Source organism: Pezoporus wallicus, unplaced genomic scaffold, assembly GCF_028554395.1.
Source record: "Pezoporus wallicus isolate ANWC-B61680 ecotype Strahan unplaced genomic scaffold, APGP_CSIRO_Pwel_v1 contig_4710, whole genome shotgun sequence".
Taxonomy (NCBI): Eukaryota; Metazoa; Chordata; class Aves; order Psittaciformes; family Psittacidae; genus Pezoporus; species Pezoporus wallicus.
The window spans coordinates 4,531,608-4,556,496 of record NW_026640647.1 but is presented as its reverse complement, the minus strand read 5'-3'; the positions used below and the strand labels follow the sequence as shown (position 1 = coordinate 4,556,496).

Genomic DNA, 24,889 nt, shown 5'->3' with positions numbered 1-24,889 from the left:
TCACCCGGCTGCGTTCACGGGTGCGGGTGGCATGAGTTACGTGTGTTACACCCACCGCCACAACCCTGAGAGCTGGGTCCCCGGGGTGGGAAAAAATGGCAGCGTTTATGTCTGCATTTAGGGATATGTTTGGGGTGGGTTTAGTTCCCGTGAGTAGCGTTTTGTAGCCGTTGTGAAAGAGAACAGGGCAAAACGAGGGCAGGGTTTAACTCTTGCACCCAAATTATCGAGCATTAGTTGTTAAGCATTCCTGCGATTCTCTAGAATACTTCAACTTTCATGTGTACTTTGGTATCTAGTTGTTGGTCAGTTCTGTGTTTAGAGCATGTTCAAATAACGCTTGTGGTTCCTTTTATTTTCCCTTTTGTTCCACGTAGCTAAACTTTCCAGTCACTTCTCCTAAATAACCCTCTTTTTTTTTTCATCTTGACTCTGATGTTGCGTTTAACACGGTATTCCTCATGTTAGGAAAAATACCTTTAAAAATCTTGGAATTAGCCAGATGCTGTGAGCAAAATAATGCAGGGCAGGCCACAAATAACTTGACCTTAAAGAAAAAATCCATCTCCTTGTATTTATGTCTTAAAATGTGCAGCGTGGCAACGCATAAATGTAGTTGCTTGTACACAACGAGTTTGTGTAAATGACACTTCAGGAGATACTTTGATATGGTCATCACATGACTCTCTATTACGTGAGATTTATTTAGCTATTTTACCATTAGATGCTTGTTTTAGACCTCTTTGGCTCAATAGGCTTCCTAATTGCTGAAGTTTGCTAAGGGGCTGCAGATTTTATTTCATTTTAAAAACGTAGGATTCATTTATGTACCTAATGAAGGGTAAGAGATCTCACCAGTTTTTTATGTTTCTTGGATGACTGTATGTCTGGGTTTTGTGTTCTACTGTTATGGGAAAAGAAGAATCAGCTTTGCAGTGAAAGACTTGTAGTACTATTCCATTTACAAATCGGTGGAGGAATAATCTGTTGAATAATTGTAAAAATGAACTAGTTAATCATATGAAAAGTAAGAGATGTAGTTTTGGATACCTTTCTTGAGACTGAGGCGTTATAGCTGATTTTAAAGAATGTGAGAACTGGAACAAAAATCTTTTTCCTGGGGGCATTTAGAGAAATATACTTTAAAGGAATATTTTTTAATGTTTTGGAATATATGTTGCTTTCTAATTGCAGTTGTCTTAGCCAAGAGAAATTCACCGGCTTGTATAGTTATATTGGTTGAACAGCTTGAATCTGGCCTGTTAAGTTATGGAAGATTTCTTCCACTTAAGACAAAGAATCTCATTTCTGAAAGCGAGCTTTTAAGAGCTTACGTTTTCGTTCATTGCTCTTAAGCTCGTTTATAAACTTGGAGTAGATTGGAATGTAAAAGTGTGTGGGAATAGGAAATGCAGGAGGCATTTTATTATTTTTTTGTTTCTCCTTAGCTGGTGTTCTTTAAGCAGTCTCAATCTCTTTGGTTTTAGCCTATTCATAATAAAGTTTATTCATTACTCCTTATTGATACTGAAAGCAAAAAGAAAATTATCTTTGTGTGAATACTTACCTAGGTTCTGTAATACTCAATACTAAATTAGTTAAGCCGGATTTTTTTTAATAAGATAATGGTGCTGTTTAAAATTGATTTCATTTTTTTTTTTCCTCCTGGAACTGCTCTCAAGATAAATCAGCGTAGTTAATTTCCAGATATTTTTTTTTCTCTGCTCTTTGCAAGTTTGATCTTTAAGAACCTGTGTGACCAAGTGATCTTTTTCTGAATGCAGATCACACCAGTTCGGGTATTTCTGGAAACCTGTGTCTTTGCAGTGATGGCTGTGGTGGTGGTCATTTTTTCACTTGAGTTGTGGAACGCAGCTGTAGACATTCGTGGAGATGCTGACTTCATATACTGGCACATTAGTATAAAATGTCCCTTAAAATAAATATTAATAAAGGCTATTCTAGTATTGCTCCTAATGTTTGATAAAAAGGAAACTGTTGAAAGTCATAGTGAAATGACATCCAAGGCTTCAGTTGTCAGTCTTTCAGTTTTATTTGTATTTTTCAAGCTGTAAGAAGCGCTAGCATTTATTGAATGTGAACTTAATTTGGGAGAGAAATGAAATACTTTTCTGGGAACTAGAGACCATTTTAGGTTTTATGTTATTTTTATTTTATAAAGTGTATCTGAAGGTTTTGAAAGCAAAGACAGATGCTAGCAGTCCTTTTTTTCATCTCATTTTGGGCCTTAGATATGTAAATGCTGAAATTCCTTCCTAGTTGTCAGGTGGGTTTTTGGTGTAATAATATTTGTTTCTGAACTTAATCCCTGAGAGCAGAGCAATAAGCTCTCAACTAACTCGTGCTATGATGTGCCTGATGACCTTTGGTAACAAGTTTTATAATCATAGTGTTTGCTACAATTATTTTTCCAGTGACTTCCCTGAGAAACAGAGAAATATGGTAGTGCTGTAGGTGTTTTTAGCTTTCTCTCTAGGTTTATGAGTGAAAAAATGTATTAAAATAAGCTTTAGTAGTGTAGACAGAAAATCAATTATCCTCATGAGAAATTTTGCCTTATGACTCTCCTTTTTTTTTGTTCCTAACCTGAACGTACTTAATTCAAAGGGCCATTATAGCAGCAATAATAAACTAGCAAAGGTCACTAAAAAGATAAACGGGGTCTTAAAGGTTGTGTTTAATGGGGGATTTAAAAGTTTTGGTACTTTTTATGATGTTGTTAGCGTCAGTCCAGCGTGTTAAGAGACCGATTTCAGTTTGCCTGACTAACACAGTGCTTTCTAAAATGTTTCAGCAGTTATCTAACCAGTCTGTTTAAAAACCTGTATGTAATAAAGCACAAGTGCTCAGATGTTCAGGAGAGGCAGGTTTTAGAAAGGTCCCTGGCAAAAAAAGGCTTATATCGCTTTAAAAAACATATGAAGCCTGGGAGAGAGTTTAGAGCAAGCAAGAGCACTATGGTGTTGACAGCTTTATATCCCTGTTGGGTAACATTCACTTACTAGAATTGGCGTCTCCTCTCAGTTAGTAATTCACTCCATAAGGATTAAAAAAAAAAGGGGGATGATTAATGGCTAGGAAACGTATATTTACAAAATTGTTGATTGCAGTTCATGAACCTGTTTGTATATAAGTGGATGTGCTTATATATGTGTATGCGTTGATTTTGAAGAACATAGATAATAAGCATCGAAAATCTCTGAATGCAGCTTAAAATGCCGGTGTGCAAAATGAACTGTTTTGGAGTTTGGTTTTGTTGAAATAGAAACAGAGAGCCAAAATATAGCCAAGAGAAGGTGTTCAAATTTGGAGCAGGAAATAACTGCAAAAAATTTGCTGGTTAGATTAGTTTCATGCAGCCTGATAGTAATACATTCTTATTGATGAAAGCGTTAAAATATGTGATTTAATTTGGAGAATGGTAACAGAGGAGAAAACTTTCAGGCAATTCATACTGAATGGTATGTTCGGGATGATCTGTAGCTGTGGTTACCATGCTCGTACAAACTTGGGTGCACCAGAAACTGTATGCAGTGACTCTTCAGAGGGCTGCTGCTGATTGCTGTAAGCCCAGTAAAGTTCTGATATGTCGCAGTCTTGTCTGCTTAGGTGTAGTTAGAAATCTGTTTTAATATGTCTCTGGGGTGACAGAAATGCCAACTGAGGATGGTTGAAGAGCTGTTTGTCAAAATCCATTCTGAATATTTCTGCAAAATTGCCATAGGGTTTGTGCTACCTTTTATATATTTTACAAGGACTTAAAGTACTTTACTGAAGAGAAAATCCACTTCTGTACAGTTTGATCAAATTGGCTCCTCAGTTCTAAGCGGTTAGTTAACATTAAGCTCTAAATGGTATCCTGAAGGGAGTAAGGAGGCACGTTTCACTTGTCCTTACCAGTTGAGTAAAGTGAAAGGTTAAGTTTTAGATAGTCTTCTTGCTTTGATCCTAGATGAAGAATATCTTCCTGCTTCCTGAAAGAAGTACACATCAAGATATAGAAGCATGAAAACCACAAATCCTTGTTAGTTCAGGAAACAGCAGTATGTGAATGTATTTTATGTTTTTTCTGTTGCAAAAGAGTTGGAAAATGTTGCTTTATACTTTGATATAATTCAGTAGGGATTATGAGGAAATGTAAATTCTTGGATTTTACGTGTTTCTGATACATAAGGAGGAAGAGGCTTCTAATTAAGCAGGAACAGTAAGAAAAGAGAGACAGTGATTTCTTTTTCATGCCTGATGGCTAAAAATGTGATTCTGGTCTTTTTGCTGTTTTCCACCCCACCCCCCTTTTCCAGTCGGATTATGTCATGTAAGTAGAATAAACAGAGCAGTCGCTCCTGAAGAGTCATGTAGTGTATCAGCTGTATTTTTTGCTGAGGTCGAAAAAAATAGTCTTTTTTTATGTGTTTCAGGACTTGGTCTGTTATTAAAATAAAGACACAGTTGGTTAAAATATACGTCCAATTGAACATATGCATTAAACAGAATATAGGGTATCCACCCATTCGGTGACCTAGGCATAATTTGATGTTTGGAGTAATTTTGGAACTCTTAAATTGCATCTGCAGAAAGCCACTGACAATTTTGAATTCAAGATTTAAGATTTAGCTGTAGTAACATTTTACTGTTTCCCACAACAATTCCTAAGTGTGTCATCTCCCCGCTTCCTTCCCACCCCATACCCATGGCCACGTTAGTTAACTGGGCGCTGTTATTTCTCATTGTGGACTAAAGGAAAGAAAAAGAAACCAGCATGTTTGAAAAAGTCAGTGTTAATTCCCCCCCCCCCCCGCCTTTTTAAATTGAGTCCTGCTTTTTCTTAGTTTCACTGGGATGGAACAGAATATATTTACTGCCAATTATTTATAGGGCAATTGTTTGAAAACGCCTGCTAAGGTGGGTCTGTGAGTGACTCCCCAGAATTGTTTTGTGCCTGAAGAAGATGGCAAAATCGTATTAAAAACTATAAAGATGCCAGTGAGGAAATGTACTTTCAGGAAATGAAATAGCGACATGTTTCTCACTCAGAATGTAGATGGATTCAGACATCGAAGGACGAAAAGCAATATTAAGCTTTTATTGTTACGAATAAACACTCAAAGGTGAGGTATACAGATTCCTTTCCTAAATAGTTAATTTTTGGGAGTCTTTGTATTATATTTAAATTATTTTACTGTGCTGATTATTTTATCTGGATTTGAAAGTAGAAAAAACCTGGTATAATGTAATTGTAATCAAGTCATTTCAGCAGACAGCTATGTCATATTTAAATCTTATAGTTTGTAGCACAGACTTTCAGATGGTATCAGTTACTTTAAAATACCTTTGAAAGTGTTTAATACTCTTCATGGAGATGTTAGTCTGAATATTTATTTTTGCAGTAACTTTCTAGCATTGCTGTTTTCCTTAAAGCTGTCTGTGTGGAATGGGGAGGAAAAAGGTCACAATGCTGATTTGGAGCTTAAATAAAGTACTTGGACCAGTAAGGTTTTTGTCACTCCCATTGACACAGAAGGTGGTAATACAGTATGGCATCTATGATGTTGTAAAATGAAGACAGGTTTACTGCAGTCATGTATTTATATTTGCCAATCAGCTGTGTGACCCGTTTAGAAAAATTCTTATTTTTGCCATTGAGCAGTCCCCAACCTGCTTTTAAATCTTATTTTTAAGCATTTCAAAATAACTGAAAAATCTGTAAAACTTAGGAAGTTTTTATTTCGAATCCCTAATTGCAAGGCGTAGATAAGTTAGGCCTTTACTTACCGTCCCTTATAATTTAGTTAAATTAGTAACTACTGCTGTGTGTTAGGATTAAAGGCCCAGGTTTTCAAGGTATAAAGTATTACCAAGTCCCTTTGAATTGATATGATGGCGATTTGTTCAAGATAACCTCTGCCTGATTCAGACTCTGTAAGTGCCGAACAAGTGTGCTCTCCTTTAGAATCTCAGAGTGGTTTTGAAACCAGCCTGCTGTGTTGGACAAGGAACTGATGCCCTTTCTAGCTTAGAAAAAACTGTCTTGTGGTAATTGGTTCCTACTGCATGAAATGTCCTGGGTCAGCTGCATCGGTCCCCACAGTGACATGTATCACTAATGCAGATGGAAGGAATAGTCACAGCAGACAAAAGGCAGCTGAGTATGTGATGGCTTTTGAGAAATGTTTTCTAGGCTTTAGGCGTACTAAAAACATTGCCCTCCAACAAGCTTTGTACTTGTTGCAGAACGCTCGTCAGCGACATCTCTGCTGAGGGGTTCCATACAAATGAGTTTACATTGATTAGTGGTACGCAAGGCAGAAAATACGCTTTGCCGTTTAATTCGGGGGAAATTGTTAGCACATCTAGCTGGGCTTCTGGTGGCCATTCACAAGTGCTGACTGCTTTAATGCATGCTATGTTCTCAGCCAGCAGGTCATGTTGTCCATATTATCCCAGTTCTGTACTTAGGAATTTCTTTTTTTTTTTTAGTTCCTATGCTTTGTACCAAAGCACGTACTGCAGCTGTTGTGTGTGCTTTGTCCCTGTCTTCATTTGTACTCATCCACGTACTAGTAAAGGGAGAATATTTTGTTTCATATATCCAATTTTATTTCCTTCTTTTTCGAGAACTTTGAAAAAACCCATGAACTAGTATTTTAAGTTGGTTTTCCTTTCTAAATACCTGTACTAACTTTGCTGGTGTCCCCTGAAGATTTATAAGCAGACCGAGATGTCAGCTTTTGTCCATTAGCAATTTAAGGCTGCTAACATTGTGGAACCCTTAGAAGCAATGTTTGGAAGTTGGTGGGTTTTGTTTTGTTTTGTTTGGGTTTATTTTCAGTATAATTCTTACTCTGATTGTTAAAGATGTGAACATTGATGTTGCTAATATTTAAGGACTTAGTAAAGTCTCCTTCCAGAAGGCATTTCCACTTGGTATAAGGCTGCACAAACAATTTACAGAATTGCTTTAAAAGATGAAGCGAGAGCCCTGCATTGGTAATACTGTAAGCTGGGCAGAGATCTCATGTCTGAACTCAAGATGTATTTTAAATTTCCTGGCGAGCGCTGAATGATTACTGATGTTACATGCAGCGATGTTAGGAAAAGGAGATTGTCATTATTTGTAGATGCTGTATGAAGGGAACAGAAAGAACTCGAGGAAAATAGGCAGGTAGCTCTAGATAGAGTTTAAGCACATGACTTGTTTTATAAATAGAAAATTACCTAATAGTAAAAATTGTCAGTCATTTCGCTCTAAGTGATGTTCTTGTATTAGATGGACATGCAATATTAAACAGTCCGAGCACAACTGTACCTTGTTAGTAGCAATGTCAGCAAGGTAAAACAGCTCAGAATGAGATTAATAAAAATAACCTGTCAGACTATATTTTATATGAAGCTGCAGCATCTCCTGAGATAACCGTACTCCCGCTGCATTTTCAGAGTGCAGTAGAAATGTCTTGTACTTAAATACGCTCCCTCCTTATTTGTTCCCTGAAGACACACGCTGAGATGAAAAGGCACTCTATTGACAGCAAGTCTTTTCAAAAGTACTAAATCTGGCAAGAAATGTTGTGAGGGGAGTTTCTTGTATGAAACCCCACGATTCGTAGCACTGCATACAGCCACAAGGTTACTTTCTCTCAGGCATTCTGTTCTACTTGGGTAATGCTGAGAAGCGGACGGATTAGTCTGTCTTTACTTGCGTATCGCCGATACTTCACTTTCTGTAAGTTGCTGACTTTGTCTGCATTTGGAGGGAAACTTCAGCTAAGTGAGGAGACTCACATAGAAGTATTTACCATCCTGGTAATCTAAACTCACAGAAAATGTTTTGTCATAAATTTAGTTGACAGGCATATATTGGAAATGAAGCGTGTCATTTTCAGAACTATAACCAGACTATTTTTTGAGAGTCATATAAATTCATATTTTGAGCATATTTTGGTTTATATGCATTTCCATTATTTATATATTAAAACTAGATGTGCACAGTTTCCAGCCTTATTATTTTGAGTGGTTATTAAAAAATGTAGTTATAAATTATGAGTTATACAATACTTTGGAGTAAAAGGTGATTTTCATAATGTCTCTTCCCAACTTACAGATAACTTTTTTGCCATAATACAAACATGCTAGCAGAGCAACATGATAGATGTCTCTTTAAGTATCATAGTAAAAGAAAATGACTCGTATTCAGAGGCTGTGGATAGTTTATGTTGTTTTGGACCCATTTCCCAAGCAGTGATCGAAAACAGATTACAATAACAATTATACAGTCAGAAGATGCAATATCCATTTCTGTTTTAATTGAGTGAAAGAATAATAAAAGCATCATTAAGAAAAATGAGGTGGACCTGTCATACACTCTACCAATTTTTAGGCTTGGAGAAAATGCAGAGTAACAGAAGTGTGGGCTTTTTTATTTTAGTTTTGAATTTTTTATTTTTTTTTAAGCAGAGTTTGTTGTTCAAGCTTGAAGTCTGGATGGTAGACTTTGTATGGGCTCCTGTGAGCAAGTATGTAGTAAGAAGTGGTGCTGCTTGACAGTAACACTCAAGTTAGGCATCATCTGAGTGTCTGAGTTTGGCGTAATAATGAGTATAATGTTGCTGTCGTTGGTTTGAACCTCCCCGATTATATTGATATGATCATGGTGTCAAACTTGACTTGCCAAATAGGTGAGCTCAGAGAATGCCGTGGATAGGTAGAAAGTAGTAAGAATGACTTCTTTCTCCTTCAGAATAACAAGGTGTGCTACGTTATGGTTTATGTTTTTTTTTTCCCATGACTTTTGCCTCAAAATCTGTGGATGTCTATGCCAGTAAGAGTACCCGGTCTCTTAAGCCAGCACTGCCTGGGGACTGACTCTTCTGTGACTCTTCAGCTGCCTCACCATCTTGGTCTACTGATTAAATCCTATAAAGGGAAAGGCTCCATGCTGGGTGGCACTCTTCCTTGAGAAAGGACCCGACTGTAGTTGAGGGCCCAAAGCTGAGGGAAGCTGACTCTCCATTTTCCTCGAAGCCGAAGTCCTAGAGCTGTAAGCAGAAGTGTCCTTTCTGCCATACCATACGTTGGGCGAGATTGATCCTCTCTACGGTAGCCTTGGTTCTTGTCGTGTACCATGCAGTTTTATAAATCAACATTTGGAATGGCATCCGAAAGTGTACCGGGAGCCAGTTCAGCCTTTGGAGAGCAGATGTAATCTGCTTTCTTTGGCTAACACCTCTCAGGAAGCACATGCATTTGCACTAGCAGAAGTATCTGATTCTCTAGGGTAGCTCTGTGTATGTAATGTAGCAATTCAGCCTGTTGAACCCCAAAAGCACGGAATGCTGACTTTTCAACAAGTGGGTCTAAACACAGTAGGTCAGCCTGTAGGTAGGTCGTTCCCACTCTCTCCCTAAAATATTGTTAAGTGCCTGAACAAAGTAAGTGTACTGTGCATACCTGAGAAAGAGGACGTACCTGTTAACTCTTTCTTTGTTCTTTGACCTCTTGACTTGTTCGATAAAGATGTGGTAGTTATTAAAAGCTGTTAGGCTAATGTGACCTGCTGCCTGATCAAAGGTGAATATTCCTAAAAGAATGATGTTCAGATGGATAGTTGTCAAATGTGTGATCTTGTCTGTGTGAAAATGAGGAGTGTTTCCCTCACAGCTTTTGATCTTCTGTCTTTGAAAAAGAAAGAGCACGAGAGAATGCCACTCAGAACTTGCTCTCTCTCTGCAGGGGTGTGGGGTGTGGAAGATGGAAATCCTAAGAAAAGGCCAAGCCCCAGATGCCAGTTCTTGTCCCGTAATAGGCCACGCGTGCAGGCTGTCTGAAGATGCTCTGCATATTGACTGGTGAAAAGGGAGACAGAGGGAGAAGTTAGATGCTTTCTAGTGAACCAAGTCACACAGTGGCTTTTGCTCTTTCTTGGTTGTGGTTCACTCCTCCATTTATTTTACCACTGATGATCTGATGAAGATTTCTGTGGTCTCCTTACACCAGAAGAATACCATCTAGTAATGATGTTGCCATAGCAGTAGCTGAAAGCATAGCAGGATGAAGAGCTCCATCAGTAATCATTGAGTTTGATGACATTTATTCTGAGACAGAGTTTAATGTGGCTTGTACTATTGTGTGCATACTTGTAACTTTTGCCCGTAACCAGTTCTGCCGTATCTATTGATGTTGTCACTTAGAAATGAGGTTTTCTAATGCTGCCAGTATTTAAAAGACATGAGGGAAAGCAGCAACGATTACAATGGTTACAGTTGCGTTCAGCTTGTCTTACAGCTGGAGCCTGCCATTAGGCTTGAAGTAGCTCCATTAGACTCTCCATCAACTCTATCTGGTGACATAAAGGAGGGGTGATATGATTTCTTCTTTTTCTTGCCAGGGGGGTGATTCACAGAGGAATGGACATAAAGAAGAAAAGAGCTTGCTGGTGGGTCCCAGTGGAGATCCCAAAACAGGCCCGAGTGTGGTACGCAGCTCTGCTCCAGAAATAAAACCTCAAACCAGCTACAAAAGCTCTTCTGTTACATTCCAGGGGACTTATCCCAGTACCAGGAGACTGGTTAATAGAACCTTCATTAAAATGGTTTTGCTAGAAGATGTTTGTTTTTTTTTTTTTTGCTTTAAAAATTACATAACATGGTGGATCTGCTAGCACCACCAAAGTTAAGGGCTTATTAGTGGTTCCAGTTTTCAGGGTTTAAAAATGTTGGTCATTAAAATTAATTCTGGGTGGAACTTGGCTTAGAGAGTCTTAGCCCCTTAGGCGAGTTTTGTTACGTAGTTAAGAACAGCACAAAGCAGTCCCCCAACCTAAAAACCCCTCCCGAACCCTAAACTTGTTTTTAAGTTACAGAAACCAAAGCCTAAAACTTATAGGAAATTAATGTCTTAAGATGATTTTTTAAAAACCCACCAGTTTAATTTAAAAGTGTTTCCCTCACTGGTTTTGAGTGAAATTAGTGTATTTTCCATTAGTTCATAATGTAAAGTACTGCTGTGGGGTATTTTGTCTTCTTTTTTAACTGGGAAACAAGTTGAAACAACTGAGATGTTTTGCTTAGGAAAAATGTAGCCATCGTGTCTTCACCATTGCCTTTTGCCATGAATGCTTGGGCTCAGTGATCTTGCATGTCCTGTCCAACCTTCATGATTCCATGATTGGGTTCTGTGAATTGGGAAGCCCACACATGGTTCTGGCTGAGGGCATGGTGCTTGTATCGCCAGGGGCAATGCTGCAAGTCTGGGGGGGCTGGCAGGGGAACCTGAGCTTTCTGCTAGAGCAGCAGACAGCTGTTTGTGCTGCCTTCTGACTCAGGCTTCCTTAGAGCCCTATTTTGAGGTTACCATTGCTCTCGCTTCTCACTCATTTAGGTGGAGAGCTGAAAGCGGTTTATTCTCCTGTTTAATTGCTTCTCCCTGTTGGCTACCATGTGTGTGGCTGTCCCTGGGTTCACCGGGTGACACAAAGTGCCTCAGCATTGGGTTCAGATTCGAAGTTTGGATTGAGTTAGTGCAACTAGTTTAGCAAAGGAGGGTAGTTACCAGAAGCAGCTGATCCACTTTGACTAACAAAAGGCCTTATCTCCCATGAGTAGTAACACTTCTGTCCCAGGCACACAGCCGGAGAGGCTGTGCTAGAGGTAAATACTCCGTATCCCCTCTCAGTTTCCCATTTCTCATTTGTCTCAGCACATGCTCTGAATGTGGCTTTTCTTTTATACTGTTTTTCTTGAGAAACTCAAGTATTATCAAATCAAGTTACGAGTTTCATAATATGTTTCTGTGGTGGAATAGTGGCCTGGAATATTTTGTGTTAAACAGTAAAGCTGTTATTTCAGCTAGGAGAACGATTCCTTGGCTAGTTAAGCTGTCAGAAGCAGGGGACATCTGCAGAGATGTTAGTGACTTCTTTATAAGATTTCCTGAGATCTGGGATAGTTGCGATGGTTTGGAAACTGAAGCCACAGAAAGGACTGGAAGCTGAAGAAGGATGTAAATAATATCTTGTGGTTTGTGTTCACCATTGGCTAAAATATAATATGTAGAAATGCATTTCCTGCCTCCAGATTTATTGAATATGCAAAGCCAGAAAAAATAACTGAGGAGGAGGAGAAAGATATTGTCCTTAGTTTTACTTCCTCTGGCCCTCCTAAGAAGAAAATTCTACAATGTAATGTTATTTAAGCTGATTTTGTTTCTTTGGCAAACATTGTATTAAAATCATCTGTGGACCGAGCTCTTCTTTACCAAATTACATCCTGGAACAAATTATTTGCAACGGGCTTATAAACCCATGAAGAGTGGGAGTTTAAGAGCATTGCATTACTGGTTATATGCAAAATGAGATATCTCACGTTTTGTATAGAGCACACGGGAGAGCAGAGGATTAGCAGGAAGTAAGGTCCTTGTTTTTAAAGAAAACCTTTTGCTGTAATGAGGTCCTTGATGCTTTTGTTTTGCATAGGATTGTGTGGTTGCAAAGATCCTGATACAGTGTCATGTATTTGACATAGAGATTTCCCGCTGGCCCCTGTCAGTGTGCACACGCAGCTTTCTTCACGTGGTTCCGAGTGGTTAGTGACAAACAACTGCAAAGTCATTCCTGCAGTCCCCATTAAAAAAGATTTACAGGGAAAGAATTCTCAGCCTCATAATGAGACTGTTGTAAGCTGGTGCTCAATATATAAAAGGCTGAAATACAGCCCATTTACCCAAACCAAGCATTTATTGTAAATAAGTTAAGTGCCGACAGCTTATATTCTGTCCGATTTAATTATATTTATAATTTATGGAGTAGCTTGAAAGTGAGCCTTAATGGACATGACTAGCCCTTTGCTGGAATATGTGAGCTCTGTCTCTTCCACCTCATCACTGAATTGCAGTGGTATGGATTGAACCTGGGATCTGCTTCAAGCCTGATCCTTCTTGAGTGGGAATAGTCTGCGTGGCACTGTGGAAATGGCATGGTTGTGCCTGTTCAGCATGGCATTGCATATCCTGTATCTGCATCCCTCAGCTGGGCTCTTCAGGGTTTTTGGGAGAAGATCTCACTCGTCACCAGTTACAGCCGCACTTTGGTTTAAATCAAAGTGGTGTTGAGATAAGAGCAAAAACCTGTTTTTTCAAATACTATTTGGTGTCCTTCGTCTTAGAAAAAAACCCCAAGCAAATTTTGGAATGCAGTTGATCTTTCCTCATTATGAATTTATCTTCTCGCATTATCTGTGATCTTAAAGGACTTTTCCAACTGCAATGATCCTGTGAGTCTAGGTTTTTTTCAGCTAGTTGAGTCTTAAATAGAAACCTCCTGTTTATTAGCATACGCACTAGGTTTTCATTCCGGATCGCGTCGGGATTTGCAGTTTACGCTGTATTGAAGAAGTGGTACACTGAAGCTTTGAAGCTTCACCTGGTTTTCTATTTTATTTCTGGGCGGTGGTGTTAAGTTTTTCAGAATAGAAATTACAGATTTACATTGCTCTGGGATGTAGGATGGCTATCTTCGGTGCAGAAATTCAGGTATTTTCAGATAACTGAAAGATGTCAAACTGAATTGTCTTCTGCCTTTACAATTAGAGCTGCACGATGTGAGGAGGAGAACCAGTAAACCTCTCCTCTGCCACATGGATGCAGATTTCTGCCATTTAAAACAGCTTTCTCAGTTCAGGTTCATTTTCCAAATTTGTTTAAGAGAGTGAGAAAGAGAGTTAATACCAAATTGGTATATGTAAGGTCAGCTCCTTTGCAGTGCAAAGAGAAATAAATAGCAGGGCTGCTTTCCCTTTGCTGCCTTTGCTGGGCAGAGGGCTCTTGCCTAAAGAAAAAAGCAGAAGCAGATTTAGTTTAGGAAATGTTTGTAGTTTGATTGCTTCCTGTGGTTATTGCCAGTTGTGGAAGCATGCTTTATTTTTAAATGTGTGGAATCTTTATCTAGATAATTTCTGGACAACCTGTGGTTTGCTAATTGAGCTTCCCAGTCTCAGTTGCAGGGTAAGAGTCTCATCTTAGAAGTCCAGCTGAAATTGCTGTAATTCGATGTTTAAAGGTGTGATTGGGAATAAACCTTTGTAGATTCTGTTCTTGCTGTTACCTAGATTTATTTCTTTCTCCCTCAACCCCACGCCTTGTTGGAAAGACAAGCTTAGAGAATAACCCACGTTACAGTTTCTGCTGGGGGAAATGTTTTCTGCATAGAATAATAAAGGATTTTCAGCAGTTTATAAATTTTCAAAGAAATATCCTTCTTTTTGAGCTCCCATCCATAGAAATGTGCATTGTCTGTGAGGGAGATTTCTCTGCATGTGTGTCTTGTGTTCTGTTTAAAAAAAAAAACCCACAACAACCACCAACAAAACCTAAAAACCCAAAGCACAACAGCAACAACAAAAACTTTATTTTCCACTTTCTTCATTTGATAAAAATCTCTCCACTGTAGAATGATTTCCTTTGGGTTTGACACCACCATTTGATCTCGGTTTTTAATAATTTTGGTGGGTTTCACTCCCAGAAGAAAACATGCTTGTGCTGTGAAGTATTCCCACTAGAAATGTGGGAAAACCTCATGTTACTCAGGGCTAAGAACTGGCTTCTTTATTAATTCCCTGCTAGACAACCCCTGTACAGTAAATCTTTCCATAACACCATGCTGTTGAAATTAATCAAGCTGATGTTTGGAAATTGTTCAAATTAGATTAAATTAAATAACACCTAGACAGGGCTTAAAACTTGTGCTGATGGAAACAGATTTTAATCTAAAAAGACACAAAATTTTACTGTGCCTCTTCTTATTGGTTGATCTTTATCTTGTACTTATTAGGACACGCAAGCGTTGCTCCCTGTTTAATGGCTGGAGAGGTAGGTGGCTGAAATAGTTTAACATCCTCCTCAGCTTTCTGTATCCTTTTCTTTTTTTGCTTTAGGTACCAACTCTGTGGTGGTTATGGGAAGTAGACAACGTGTAGAAGTTCAGTGTTGATCATATCACCTTTATTACTTGCTTTAAAGCATGCACTGCACAAAGTATCATTTGCAAATGAACAAAAGAAACAGTGCAGGACTTCTTGATATCTACTCTCTCTTGTCCTTCTAGTTGGTCATTGGAAATTTACAACTTTTACTTAGAAATTTTACAACTGAAAATGTTTTCCAGGGAGCTGAGTGTCTGCATTTTAATAATACTTTTAACTGGCTTCAAGGTGTTTGTTTTTTTTTTGGGGGGGGTGGGGGTGGTGTAAAAATGTAATGTTGTATGCAGCAGAGTTTTCACTTCTTGAATGAAATGGCTGATTCTCTTTCCTTCATTTATTACGGATGGATTGCTCCCTGGTGAAATTAAACTATAGCTTGAAATGGACAGGGAGTTAAAAATGTGCATTTGGAGATAGGTCTGTGACACATACTTAATTTCTTCTCAATTTCTTTGCCCCTTAGAAGAGTCTCAGCAAAAAATGCAGCTGTGTTTAGCAAGTCTTCTCTGTTGTTCCATGAAAGCAACAGCAGAGTTTAAATTCAATCCCTGATTTGTAATGTATGTTATACAAAGTACCAGTTATTACTAACCATTCTGTTCTTCTGGGGAGTAGTGGGGACAGTTTTTTCCTCTTCTCTTCCATCAAGAAGGAATTCTTGATGCTTATGAATGTCCTTATAAATGCCTTAATGTAGATCTTGGTTTATGCTCCCCTAACATTTTATGCAGATGCTATCTCTATGGGGTCGAAGCTCTGTGAGAAGCATGAAAGAGCTGCTTGTAAGTCAGTTAAGTGAATTAACATCAAGGAGAAAAAGTCTTTTGTATAATTCGTGATCATTGTGAATGTCTTGTATGCATTCCAGTATTGTGTTCATCCTTTAGGGAAACAAATTGTTTCCTTTTTAGCCCTCAGATTACCCCTCATTTTCTCCATGTGTGAAAATCAGTGCTGTATGTCATCTACCATGAGCATCATTCACTGCATCATCTCTCTAAAGCTGAGAGGGCAAATGCACGGAAGCTCAGTGCAGAAGGGACCCGAGCCTTTTTTGTGCCTAAGCATGGGAGAGGGATGATGATAGTAGCTCTGGCTGATTGGGCATTAGGGAAAGAGCTGAGAAGAGTCAGGATTTATGAGTAAGGTTGCCTTGCATTGCTGTAGCACTGCATGCAAGACTTCATAATGGATGCTTGGTCTCCTGCTCTCTGAATATTGCTCTGAGTTCTTCAATGAAATGACAATGAACAGTGACTAACTTGCATTGCTCTTCTGTAAGGGCCCTGTAGTGAGCTGGAGGTGTAATATATGCATCTAGGAATAAGACATGGTGTATTTCAGTGTGAAAGGAGTATGTTGGCTTTTGGCTGCAGATGCTTTTTACTTCAGATTCCAATGTACTGGAAGTATGTTAATTTATTTTCAGCTAATACCAGGAAACAGGGAAGTTTGAGGCAATAAATCTACTAGAGACATTATAGCTTAACTCTCCAATGTGAAAGAGAGGGCAAAGCAGGTGGAACTTCCTTGGAGTGAGACTTACTTGGAAATAAGTCAGGTTACTTTTGTTTTTTGTTAAAATAGCATTGGTACTAAAATTCCAGGTGCTATAGAGAGGCAGCAGATTGGGTTAGCAATGGCAGATGTGGTAACCTGCCCTTTGCTCTCTGTTTTTAAGATACTCATAGCAGCTTATCATCAGTTACTCTGGTTCACTGAGTTCAGAGATGTTTTTGCAAAAGCTTTTTCTGTAGCAGGGTCTCTGCAAGCACGAGCCGCAGGAAGGGGCGGGAGAATCATCATGGACAAGAGTCCTGTGGGTCCTTCGTGCCATCCATGAAGTAATGTCATGTACAGCATCAGTTCTAGCATTTGAGATCATGTATGTAATGGGACAGTAAATAACAAATGTGGAGAATAGGTGCAAATTCTGTGCTCAAAAGGTGGAAAGACTGTTGTATGACAGGGAAAGCATCCAGCAGGAGGATAAAAATTGCTGTGGAATCCCTCTCATCAGTTTGTATTCACCTACTTTTTCTATCTTGCCAAGTTGTAGTTTACAGAACCCATATCACAGCCTCGGCAGCTGGCCAGGTATGTGGCTCTTTTGTTAGGATATTAATAGCCCCATCAGAAGTGCTATGATGGGCTTAAGTTCAGCAGGAGGGGACATGTGTTGCTTATGGAGGTTAAATTTCATTTACACTAGTTAAATGATTTACGAACAAAGAGCCTTTATTTTTTAACCTTTGCTAGGAATAGACGTTTTGTCGCTGATTCCTGAGGAGCAGGCTCAGCCTCGCACTGTCTTTTCAGGAAAGCACCAAGAGAGTTTTTTTCACTAAGATTTTAGTTTTTTTTAACACCGTGTGTTAAAATTTGGCTGCTTGAACTTGCATGTTTAACCCAGAATCAAGCAGTGATGAGGGAGGGAGAAGCATCAATGTGATGCCATAACCTACTTACACATTACTTCAGGGTGTGTTTTAAAGCCAAGAACTGAAACACATCAGCTGGATATTGTTGCTTGTAGCTTCTGCTGCTGGCCTCCAGATAGAATGTCAGATTGGTAGCTGATCCATGCCCGAAAGGTCACTAAGTGAGAATCGTGTATCTAAAATATATTTTAAGGTAAATCTGGTCTCTGCAAATTCCAGACAAAGAGGATTTAAGTCCCGCAGCATTTGTTACTGGTGTGACTGTATCTATATCAGGGTGACCCCTCCGAAGGGATATATGACTGTTGTAGATACTGAAGGTACTGATAGTAGATGATGTCAAAGACGTTTGAGTGTATGGAAGGAGAACTGGAAAGTGGCTTTCTTCTCTTTTTCCCTTAAAGAAGTGCGTGGTCCAGGAATGCAGTGATTAGTGTCTGGCCTTTCATAAATATGCTCAGTTACTTTTCATAGTTGTTATCTACTGGAAATGGTTATATTTCATGCTGAAGAACAGAGATTAGAGGTGAACTGTCTGGCAGTATTATGAGCCTTAGCACATTTGGAGAGCTGCTTTAGGCTGAGATTTGCCCCAGTATTTCCCAGTTTATCTGGGGGCTACCAAATGGTATATAATAAATAAATAAATTTCTGTGAATGGTGGTAATGGTTTTTCCTTTGCCATCCCATGTTTACAGCCTGGCCTGTAGCAAGTGATGAAAAGGGCCATGCAGTTCTGTAGGCTTTCTGTCTGCTCCATCTTCCCTCTGTGCATGCAGTTCAAGTACTGTAGGGCAGTTCCTGTAAATTGGCTTGTTTCTCTACTGTCTGTGGTATTGTATCCCTGTAAGTTCATGCCCCATGACTTACTGCCATAGATGACTTGATCCTGTAACCATAAAAGTAAATTTACAATGAAACAGAACAAAATTGAATCCAGACCACCCCGAGTTTTCCACTTCTGTGGTTCCTCCTCATCCTAGATCCTCTTTCGAAGAGAGCTGTTTTCACTCTCTTCATGCATGCAGTGGGAGAACAGCCCCTTGCCTCTCTGGGTCTGCAGAGTGACCAATAGCTGCCAGCACAAGATAATAATTTTCAGTGAAATCAATGCAAGGATGTTTTCCTTGCACAGTTAGAAGACTGGCCATGGTCTGAAAGTGTGCAAATAAGTATATCTCAGCTAAGAACTGCATATGGGAGTAGCCTCTGCTGACTCTCCATACATTGACTGTGGGGAGAGAAGCAGAAGTGGCATTTGTGTGTCAGGTTTTCATTACAGCCGAATGTGGAGCTCTGACCTGAAAGAACAGGGGTGTTCAAGGAACTGTAGAAAACTCCTGCAATGTTGAAAAGGTCTTATTAGGAAATCTTGTTTGTCCTCATGCTGACTGTGATTCTGTTCCTGAATTGTATTTTCTGGAGCTTTTAGTGTGGTTTTTAAATGAGTCAAGTGATGAGACTTCAGTATTTCCCTTGGAAAGAAAGCAAAAGCTATCCCACAGGGAAAAAAAAGGCAGATTTCCACTTAAGATGAGCCTTCTAGGAGGTGTTTTAATTTACAACTCTAACCAGAGATGTATGACACACTTGTTGTTCTTCTCTTACTGATGCTCTGCTTGCTTTCCCCCCCCCCCCCCATCTAGGTTTGATGATTCCAGTCTTTTGTGTGGTGGAACAGTCGGACGCCTCTCTTGAATACGATAATCGAGAAGAACATGCTGAGTTCGTTCTGGTTCGCAAAGATGTGCTCTTTAGCCAGCTGGTGGAGACAGCGCTCCTGGCTCTGGGGTATTCCCACAGTTCTGCAGCTCAGGCACAAGGTATTCAATAAAGTTCTTTTCCCCCTTCTCTGCACTGGCAGAAGATGGCATCTGAGGTTATTCAATGTAAGGAGTAGGCAAGAAAATTGGTGGCAAATCTTGGAAGTGGTTATATCAGTTGTGTTGATTGCTTAATCTTAAACTAGGTGTACAAGCAGCCCTACCTTGTTGGCCTGCCTAGAAAGCATTAGCTGGATCTTGCTGAAGTGTGAAATGTGGTGATGATATTCATGACGCACTTGTATGAGGCAGGTTGCTGCTTTGAGGAAGTCAGCACAGAAGAGCTAGATAGAATCTCTAGGTGTACAGCTAGATAGTATCTAGTATTTCTCTTTGTATCAGGGCCATTTTGAACAACATATTGTAGTCTTTCATTTTTTAAATTATATGTTGTATATAACGGTTATATATATATATATACACATGCTCTCTTTATGGCCAGTAGCTGTAGTGCTAAAAAGTACAGGCAGATTTCTCTGTTTTCACTTACCTACTATATTGCTGCAAAGCCTTTTGTGAAGCTCTATATTCTCTTCCACTTAGAGATGAATCTCCAGTAGCAGTGAAATCTTAAAATAAACAAAACTTTCCTCTCTCAACCCAAAATACCAGCTTGAAAAAAACAAACCTAAAATTCTAATCTTGAAGGAGATAGGCAGCAGGTGGTGGGTTAGGAAAAGTCTTCCCAGAATGAACTTTGCATTTCAAGAGGCTTTTATACTAAACAGGTTATTTCAGTTCTTATTCTTTTGGATGAGAAGCCTGTAAGTTTCAGTTTCATCTCTATGTCACCAGTAAAACCAGTGTGCATTTAGAGTAGTGTAACAGAAGCTTTGCCTGGGGGTTTGGATTTTATGTATTGGTTTTAGTTATTTTGTATAGCTAGGCATTTGAACGTGCAAACAGAGGGAGCAGCAGTGATGTTGAATCCAGGAGTTCCAGGCAGTGGTTAATAGCACAGGCTCCTTGTACAAACTTCTTTCCAAGCAGGGTGATAATGATTCATTTCCTCTGTCAGCCTCTGCTCTGAGAGAGAGGCTCGGGTTCTTTACATAGGCAGAGCTCACACACGTGTTTATTTGCACAACAGGATAGTAAAAGCTCTGCAAGAAGGTAGTTGTTTTGGTTTTTAATATGAAATGTTTCGTGTCATTTTAGGGACACTTTTCTTCTGAATGTAAAAGGTCATCATATCCCACTGTTTCCATCCTGGTGAGCCAGCCTCCGGTTTGACAGCACTATCCATCTCAGTTAACACAGTTGCTCAATGTGTTGCGAACTAACGTGTGGAACATGCTGCATTAGGTGGCTAAGATTTGATTCTTGGCACTTACAAAGGGGAATGGGCTTTGCAAGAAACCTGCTCCAAGGAGGCATGCCATTCAGTGCAGTGATCCACACTGGCTGAACATCTTACCTGGGGGAACCTTGCTTTTGCAGCATCTCTCTGTTGTGAGAATAGCAAGGAGGAGAAACAGATTGACTCACAAAGGAAATTAGTGACCATTCGGGGAGGAAAGGGGCACTGTGTTTTTGAACTACAGGCTTTGACAATGAGCAGGTTCAGATACTCATCTGTCACTTGATGTGTCACTCGAATAACTCATCTAGAAAATAAAAGTTGAATCTTGAATTGTTGTAATTAGTCTTTAAAGAAAAGACTTTGGCATTTTTGTTTTTAAGGCAGCAATTACCTTTCACTAGAAAGCATCAGATGGAATAATATTTAGAAACAACAGAAAGTGCCTTAAAGATCTGTCAGCTAACAAATCTCTTACTTGGTCAGTTTAGTTTACCTTCACACTGAAGGATCAGCTCTTCAAAGTCTTCTATGCATCCTAGACAAATAATGAGGGTCACACTGATTTTAATATGTGAAGCTGGGTAGTATGTTGCACTAGCTGTCTGCAAGCTGAGAGATGAGGTACAGGCAGAGAGAGGGAGCTGACAGATCTCTCAGATTGTTTAGATAAATGAGAAAACTTACATAATATTGGGCTATAATATGTCAGCTGAGGTTGACAGAAGCATGCTGCTAAATTGTTGCTATAAGAATTTATTTAGGAGCACAATTTTCTGATCTTTGGAGAAGAAAAATAAAGCTACTTGCTGTATTCATTCTGGCTATAGGAACAGCCTGCTTCTGTTCTAGTGCTTGGGTTAATTTCATTTAGCAATGTACATTGATAAACAGTCACTTAGTTCTTCTTCATGCTTTATGATCAGCTGAATTATAGGATCTGCATGAGAAGCTGAAGATCCTCAGGTGCATTTTTCAAAATGATAAACCTTTGAACAACATGCTGTGCAAAACACTGACATGAGTAGGTGTCCCCATGTGCTTCAGGGACAAAGTAAATATGAGCTTGTCAAAGCTTTTGTATTGTAAAAGCCGTCTAAGCTGTAATGTAGCATGTAATAATTGTCACCTTTTGAGCTGAGAAAGTGTTTCACTTCGCCCCCCTCTTGTTTTGGAGTACTGAGAGGAGTAGCAATGTTCATCTTGTGGGAAACATCTTGCCTTTGCCTATTCCTTTTAGAACAGGGTCTCCAGTGGCAGATAAAAGAGCTAGTTGTGGGGAAAAAGGGGAGTTCTGGCAGCAGAGAGAATTGCTGTGCAATTTCACACCGCCTTCACTGCAGTTCGCCATGGCACTTCTACAGCCCTGCTGAGGCTCGAGCAGGTGGTGCGCGCCTCGCTGCGGGGCCCTGCCTCACACTTGCCAGCGGTACAGCAATACAGCAGAGCCTGGGTGCCAGAAAGGAGATGTGGCACAGAGGGGTGGGTGCTGCGTTGCATCCCTGAGGGGTGTGTGCGCCCCAAGGGGCAGTGCTGTGGGACTGCCTGCCTGAGCAGCAGCAGAGCTCTCCAAGGAGGTGATGCTGTTGTGTGAGCGTATGAGCTGCAGCCTGCACACACAGCTGGCACCTGGCCTGAAGCCTCACAGACCAACCGATGGTCACTTGGCTTATCACGGCTAATTTTTAGTCCTATTCATTAGGTGAATTGAGAGGAATCTCAGCATAAACAATCTTGAGTCAAACATGTATCAGGATGTATAAGTGAAAGTCCATGCCTCGCTGGAAGAAGCTCTTTATTCCCACACAGTTTGGGCAGGACACACTTACTGCACAAACAGCTGGTTGTGAACATTTTTTGTTGATGGTGGCAAGAGCAGAGACTTTTCCAGCGAGTGCTGCCCTCGTGAAACTTCCCTTTTCTGACAGGAGCTGTGAAAAGTCTTCTGGAACAGCATGGGAATGCGTTAACAGCTTGGCACTGGGGTGTGAAAGTTGGTGGTGTGAATGGCAACAAAGGTTTAATAAACATTTATGTATTTTTCTTTCATCACTTGAGTCTACACCTGACACTAGGGAACCTGCTGCATGTGCCTTCCGGAGAGGAAGAGAGTCATGCTTTAAAGGGGCACCTGTTCTGTGAGTAGTTTAATAAAATTTACATGCCCTGATGCAATTTCATGTTATTTTATTTTTTTGTGGGTGGGATATTCTAACTGGGCTATGCAAGAGAAGGGGACTAGTAGGGGCTACATACAGTACGTAGTGCTGAGTGCTGGGACTAGAGTAGTATGACAGTAGCTGCAATCTAGAGTACCTGTGTGCAGTCCTGCAGGTTTGGGACCTGCTGTGAAAGCCGATTCCCTCCTCCTTGCAGGGTGGAGGAAGAGCAGTGCTAGTTTGGTTTTAGCAAGCTCTACTTTCTTAAAATCTATATGAAAAATAGTGTGATTTCTTGTGGATATATGTATATATGTGTTTTTTTTTTTCCTTTTGACCGGTTCTTTGTGAGCTGTTGTAAGCATATACACAGAACTGGTGTACATTATCTGCAAAAGCTTGCAAAGCTGAATGGGCCTTCTCCTCCCAGGTGCTTCTGCTAGGTGTGTTGGCAGGGCACTGGAGTCAAAGAGTGACTGCCTTGACTGCTGTGTCTGGGCAGTCCAAGTGGTTGCTTGGATCACTTGCTGTGTGTGGCCACACAAGAAAAGGGGTGTACACAAGAGTGAAATGGTGCTGAGATGCCAAGTGGAGCAGAAGGAGGGGTGAGAAAATAGTGGAGAGAAGTTAACACAGAGCAAAAGAAACAGTAGATCTTTCCCATTCCTGTCACTGTAGAGATTGCCAAGCCCCCTAATTCTTGAGCAATGTATTGCCAGGAGCAGAGCCATTGCAGGAGGCAGTGCCTTGCATTAATGCCTTGGAGGCCTCTCATCACGCTGTTGGGTTTCTTCTCGTGCTGTGTACTGAAAGCTGGGGGTGGCCGGTCAGAGTGGAGGGCTGGAAGGAGAGGCTGGCAGTGATCAGTGGGGAAGGTGTGAGACAAGAATAAGAAACAGAAAAGGTTTAAGTATGTTGCCTTGCCGTGTGGAGTTGCAGTAGCTGGGCACAGAGGAGAGTGATGCTCAGTGGTGATTGGGATTTAGTGAGCTGAGATCAGACAGCATTGGCCATCAGCCTTGCATGACTGTAGTGAGGAAGAGGAGAACTTTGTTGCTGCCAGTCAGTGCCTGGCCAGAGGAGCTGATGGGGTACCCCTGCCCTAATGGCATGCCTTTAGAGCTGTATCTCAGGACCAGCTGCCCTTCTCTAGCAGCCTTGCCTGTGGGGCTCTAATGTTGCTTGCAGCCATGGGAAGTTGTAAGACAGGCTTGACTTGGCTTTGGTGTTTCTGCAGAGCGCTGTGCTCTGGAGCACCAAGTGGAGCTGTCCTTGCAGGGAGCCACAGCAAGAGTGAAAGGTGGCTCTCCTGACTGTGTAGCAAGGAAACCAAGACACAGACATGTAAGGGCTCTCCTCTGGGTCCATAGTGCACGTGGCTAGGGCAGGAAGGAACCCAGACTGCAAGTGTGTTCATTTCCCTCAAGGGTGTCTAAATAGGTGAGCTCAGCCCTGGTCTCTGCTGTTAATTGGAGGCCTCTTGCACTTGTGGCTTGTATTTAAGTAGTATTTCAAAGCAAAGGCATTTTTTGTTTGATATGGTGACGTTTAGCAAATCAGCCCAAACCTCAGACTGCTATGTGTGAGAATGTGGCAGCCTGAATGCTGGGCTCCTTCACTCTGGGTAGCCTCTGTGAGAGCAGTGTGAGCATCTTGCCACTTACAGGATTATAACCATGTGGACAAATACTTGAAGGGTGTAAATACCGATGAGGATTTGCCTAAACTGGTCTAGGAGGGTAGGGCTCTGGGGCAATTGGAAGGACCTAAGCAGATGATTAGTACGGAAAGATCCTGTGAAATACTCCCATCTGTGCTGTCTCCAGGACCACAATAGCTTCCAATTGAATGTCAGGTAAAGGCAGAACATACCAGCTGGGGGCTGTACTGAACATGTACAAGCTGGTTTTATATTTCTGTATCTAGAAAAGTACAGTAAAAGTGTGGTGAAACTCTGCTAAACTGCTTGATGTATGCAGCTAGGGTTGCTGCAGCTGGAAAGACCAGATATGCTATTTTTAACACTTGTGCAAGGTAGCAGTATGGAAAAAATGAGAGGAAAGCTGGGATCAGGCTTCTCCTGTGAACAATGTGCAATAAATTACAAGGGTGCTATAATCTGGGATCTTCTGTCTCCTCTGCCAAGTTTAGCGTCATCTGCATGTCATAGACATGG

At 40.4% G+C, this 24,889-nt stretch overlaps 1 protein-coding gene across 5 annotated transcripts in view; it reads left to right on the top strand.

Annotated features, from left to right (window-relative positions):
• SATB2 (SATB homeobox 2) overlaps nt 1–24,889 on the top strand; it is a 140,241-nt gene that overhangs the window by 10,776 nt on the left and 104,576 nt on the right. For 4 of the 5 annotated variants that reach the window (XM_057419795.1, XM_057419794.1, XM_057419793.1 and 1 more), the window contains one exon: nt 19,078–19,254. In XM_057419795.1, coding sequence (XP_057275778.1) covers nt 19,078–19,254 — 177 coding nt within the window. Of the gene's footprint in view, nt 1–819; nt 842–19,077; nt 19,255–24,889 lie in introns of those variants that run through there. The other variant, XM_057419797.1, reaches the window with a different exon arrangement.